At 39.4% G+C, this 5258-nt stretch overlaps 1 protein-coding gene across 1 annotated transcript; it reads left to right on the top strand.

Moving 5' to 3' along the window:
* Positions 1-503: 503 nt before the first annotated feature.
* Positions 504-1156, top strand: LOC104453044 (pathogenesis-related protein 1). The gene has a single exon (XM_010067544.3). The coding sequence runs from the start codon at positions 539-541 to the stop codon at positions 1034-1036; it is 498 nt and encodes a 165-aa protein (XP_010065846.1). The 5' UTR covers positions 504-538; the 3' UTR covers positions 1037-1156.
* The last annotated feature ends 4102 nt before the right edge of the window (positions 1157-5258 follow it).

Genomic DNA, 5258 nt, shown 5'->3' on the forward strand with positions numbered 1-5258 from the left:
CACTTAGCATTTCTCTAGCCTCAATAACTATGCACCACAATTTCAATTACTGACATATGATATCTTCGGAAGTTTTCATGAAATTTCTAATAATAACCCAAAATGATCATCACACTCAAGTATTCAATATTTCCAAACTCGCCCAGATGCAATCATGTGTTAGAAAAGTCAAGAATGCATCAGCTTGACTAGTTGAGCCTGATGTTTCGGCCTTTATTGCGTGACTCGTGATAGACTTGGACTCGAAACCAATTTCGTGAAAAAGGCCAAAAGTAAACAATCAAGAGGAGAGATATACCCAAGAGACAACATATGTAAAAAATTTCACGTGGAAAGAGAGAAAATGATCACATGAAGGTGACACTCCTTCATCAATCAATTTGACCGGCAACTCTAGGCATGGCGGCCTAGTTTGAACATTCGACTATTCCATGCACAGATTTTTCCACATAATCACCCTATAAATACTCTTTTAGCTTTTGCTTTTCTCTTCATCAATCTTCCTTCCTTCGCCAATTTTCTTTTGGTCTCTCACAATATGAGTTCCCGTATGACAATCCCTCTGCATCTTATTTTTCTCGTCGCGTTAACCCTAGCATTGATCCCTCTGTCGATCGCCCAAGACTCGCCCCAAGACTATGTCGCGGCCCACAATGCGGCTCGCTCTCAGGTTAATGTGGGCCCGATGGCGTGGGACGAAACCGTCGCTGGCTATGCCAGGGATTACGCCAACAAGCATGCCAGCGACTGCACGCAACTCGTTCATTCAGGCGGACCCTATGGGGAGAACCTTGCGTGGGCTTCCCCCGATCTTACTGGCACCGGAGCGGTGAACATGTGGGTCGGAGAAAAGCCTGACTACGACTACAATGCCAATTCATGTGCACCAGGAAAGATGTGTGGGCATTACACTCAGGTGGTGTGGCGCAACTCTGTTCGGCTTGGATGCGCAAAGGCCCAATGCGCAACGGGCGGTACTTTGGTCACATGTAACTATGATCCTCCCGGGAATGTTGTTGGCCAGAAGCCTTATTGAATTACAAAAAGTTGTATGTCGTATGATGAACTATTATGTCAAAATAATGCCTCATTATGATGAGGCTAGTGCTTTTGATGCACCAAAATTAAATAACATCATATGAATGATGCATGTCAATCTCTTTACTGAATAAAAAGTTAACCTCTTTCAGTATTTATTTATTTTCTTTTTTTATTTTGCAAACGAGATTCGGCATTTTTGAACCACGAAACACTCGGTTTCCATTTCGGATGGTGCCGCTACAGTTGGTGGCGAACTCGCTTTTCTTTTTTTCAAGTGAGAGAAATTTCGATCATTTGTCTAACCTCCTCAGCTCCATGCTCTCAAGCACATCACTATCCCTTTGAAGCCTCATCACACTGTGAAAGAGAAGCTAAGCATGATCTCTATTGCGCATTTTACTCTTGAGTTAATTATTTTTGGTGTTTCTATTGATTGTATGTAGTACATAGCAATGGCTGTCTTGGCCACATAACGATATGTTCCCGTCAATAAGCTGATCATTCATGGCAAAAAACATTAAGATATGGACCAATATTATTTAATAATATGGACTTGGTGGTATATTCGTCGATAAATTTTATGTATTGATGAATTGAACTCCTTCAGTTGACCAAGTAAGTAAATGATCTCTAATTAATCAACTTGGTGTCGATAAGTACCAGTCAAAATTGCCTAACTTTGTATTCTATTTCAATCCATATAGCAGCCTAGTATTCTAGAAAGGTCGTTGACTCGTCACAGTTGGAAAATTCTTCCCTGAGGGTTTCGTGTGCTTGGATATAACCACCTAAATGAATTTTCATGTCATCTCAAATTACGATGTTTTAAAAATTAAGACGGAAGAACACGCCAAAATTTGCGGTCAATGAAATCTGATTTACAAGTTTTACGTCTGTGGAGTCAATCATCGGAATCGATACGAAGTCGTTGTATATGACTAAGTGGATGAAATGATTAACCTATAATTTGGGAAAGTATTGCGAAAGCTCTAGAAATCTTGCTTGTTGAGACAGCGTAATACAAGCCCTATACTTTCATCTGGAGAATAGAAAAAACAAAAAAAAAAGAGTTCAAGTCCAAGCCTGTTAATAATTCCTGATGGATGATGACAAATTTTATTCATTTCATTGGCAAATATTGGTTCTAACATTCATCACTAGAACTGCGCATGTTAAAAAAGCAATAATCACTCACTTCGTCCTTCCTATATTAACATTATATTTAATCTGTTTTAATGTTATTGCTTAACTGAAAATAATTGACAACATTGTATTTTTTTTGTCTAGTATACGTGGATAAGAAAATCTCGATCAATTTCTTTTCTTATTTTCTTAATTATCTAGGGTCAAAGTTGGGACTGCACGACCTGACATTAGTCACCAGCAAGCCACTTCATCCGCATACAGGCCAATTGTGATTATTTGACCGACGAAGCTCGTCGAGGTGGACGTAAATTTTACTTCCTATTTCGAAGAGAAAATTATTCTCTCTGCACTAGAAGTTTTGATTAATTTTCTCTATACACTGGAAGTTTTGATTTCTTCTGTAACAAGTTACAAAGTCCTAGCTTTGCATAGGCATAGCATACCTATATGTAAATATTTTATCCGCATATGTTGGTATTTTCACATGTTATTTTTATCCATGTTAAAATATAAATTTCATCGCTTAAGTTCTCGAAAATACTGGCACTCATGTTATTTCTATGAATGTCTTGGACCTATATCAATGCATAAATACTTAAAAAGCACTTACCATCGTTTTAACTTAGCTTCTAAAGGAGGAATTTGAGTTTAGTTCTTCACGATACAACTCAGCAACCCACACCCATATCAAGCGATTTTGATAAGCAATTCACCATGAAAACGAGCTTGAGTCATGCTCGAATTGCCATTCTTCCCTCAATTGACGTACTAACTCTACATACCCTTTATTCTTCAATTTTTTCATACCAGAAACATTAACTTGCTGCATAGACATGTCAAAATTTAGCTTCATTACCATGGAGATCCCAAAATCTTCTTCTCCGTTGGTCCCTCTTTCGTCCGTCCCCTTCTTAGTTCTTTCTATTTATTTTCTCTTTTTCTTCTCTCACTCTTATCTCGCTTGTCTCCACCACAGAAAGGAGACCCAGATAGATTAGCTACCTTAATGAATCATGAAATCCACTTAACTCTCCAAAGTGTCCACCGTAGACTTTAAAGCCAAAATATAATGGACTAACTCATTTCATGCACGTGTCACGGTCCCAAGGTTTCCCATGCGCCAAAAATTATGTAAGATAAAAGAAGATCAAGCCAAGTCTCTTGGAGCTTCTAGAACATTCCCAAAGACCAGTGATACGGTTATTGTACCAACTTCTGGAGTCTTCTTGTCATGTTTTTTTTTTTTTTTTTTTTTTTTTGGTGCTGAAGGAACCGCTTTGGCTGACAACCATCACGTAAACCCTTAGGTGACGCTAGCTCAGGACCCACCACCAGGGCGCCACGCTTAAATCACCTAATGATCCGCCAGCCTCCCTGCAACTTGCGTTGCAAGGGCTTCGAACTCTGGACCTCCCGTTTGGAGGTATGGAGCCTACCCAGCGGAGCCATCACGGCCGGTGGTTCTTGTCATGGTTGTTTTTTTTTTTTTTTTTTTTTTTGGTGTTGGAGGAACCGGCTTGCAGCTGACAGCCGTGCCATAAACCCCCAGGTGACACTTAAGCAGGAGGAACCATCACCCCTGAGTCACACTTAATACACCTAGTGCGGAAAAATGCAATCTCCTCCATTAAATCGAAAGGGCATCGATGGTTGTATTGGGAGGTCTCTAGTATCAGAAGGAGTGTTCTCCCCTCTCATTTGTAATAATTTAAACACTTCAAATAAGTAAAAACATCATCTCCCAGGGCTCCTCTCTCCATGATCCGGGTGAATGAGTGATCGATCGTTGGGAAAGGCAAGGCTTGGTTTAGGCGCTCAAATGATTTAAAGAACCCTAAGTCACCACACAAGTCCGATCCGAACAATTGACTTGTGACACATGGCTCTTGTTCCACCACATTTATAAATTGAAGAAACCGTATAAAATTGTTACCCATTATTCAATTTATGGATTCACTTTTATTTCTTGAGCATTTGCATAATTTATGTAGATATGAGATACTTTTCAAATGCTCACTAGACATTATATATGCATTGTGCAACCACGAAATCAATATGTCTTATCCCAAATCATGTAGATAATTCTTATTGTCACAATCTCATAATGTCTCGGATGGATGTCGAATTGTCACTAGGTGTCAAAATTTCAACCTGCAAACACAATTAGTGAGTTAACCTCAATGTTGAGTGAGCAAATTATCGACTGATCAAGTAATTGCCCACCTCTTCTTGGGATTATAAATGCTAATTATAGTAAATCACATAGGATTTTGACCATCTGCTTACATGATGCATTCAATCGTCTCCATTGACTTCCCAAAATCGGTATCTAATTTGAATAAATGCAGGATTTCAGCATATAAAAAAAAGGGGGATATGGCGAAATTGGTAGACGCTACGGACTTAATTGGATTGAGCCTCCTCATGTAATTGACGGGGAATATGACGCACCTAACTTGTTCAGTCTTCAGTCTTCAATCTTCGTCTCCATCGCCTTCGATTGACTTTTCTTGAACGGGCTTCTTGTATGTTTTCGATCGGACTCATTCCCTTAGGAGATAGGGTCCGTGAAAATCTCACTTATTTACTCTCTCATTCCAATTTTGAGCTCTGCATCCAAACATTGTGGAGTTGGATCAATAATGGTGAAACTACGATCTCAGGCTATTCATGGCTGTGGATAGCAAGTACGCAATGCATGATTGAATTGGAAAGATCAGGTTTGTACTATCTAGGCCCACCGATCTCTCATGCGTTATGCAGACCTTCTTCCCCAGTCACATTGCCAAAACGGACAAGGGAGGCGAAGGACGACGGAGGCAAAAATTAATTGCCTTCACCTAATAACAACACTGGAGGTTTTTATAGAACAAGAGGCCATCACGCCACCACCTCTCTCTCTCCCCACCTACACACCTTCAAGCGTCATCCCTTTGGTCTCCATAATTAGTAAAATGGGACTTCAATAATTAATTTATGGAAAACTTTACTATCATTTAAAAAAAAAAGTACTCTATTATTCGAAACATTCATGTTCACAGTGAAAATATTTTCTTCAGTGCATTTTTTTT

The sequence above is a fragment of the Eucalyptus grandis genome, chromosome 7 (assembly GCF_016545825.1).
Source record: "Eucalyptus grandis isolate ANBG69807.140 chromosome 7, ASM1654582v1, whole genome shotgun sequence".
Lineage (NCBI taxonomy): Eukaryota > Viridiplantae > Streptophyta > Magnoliopsida > Myrtales > Myrtaceae > Eucalyptus > Eucalyptus grandis.

What these genes read in the sequence shown, in the direction of transcription:
- LOC104453044 (XM_010067544.3), top strand. Translation starts at nt 539, where the DNA reads ATGAGTTCCCGTATGACAATCCCTCTGCATCTTATTTTTCTCGTCGCG.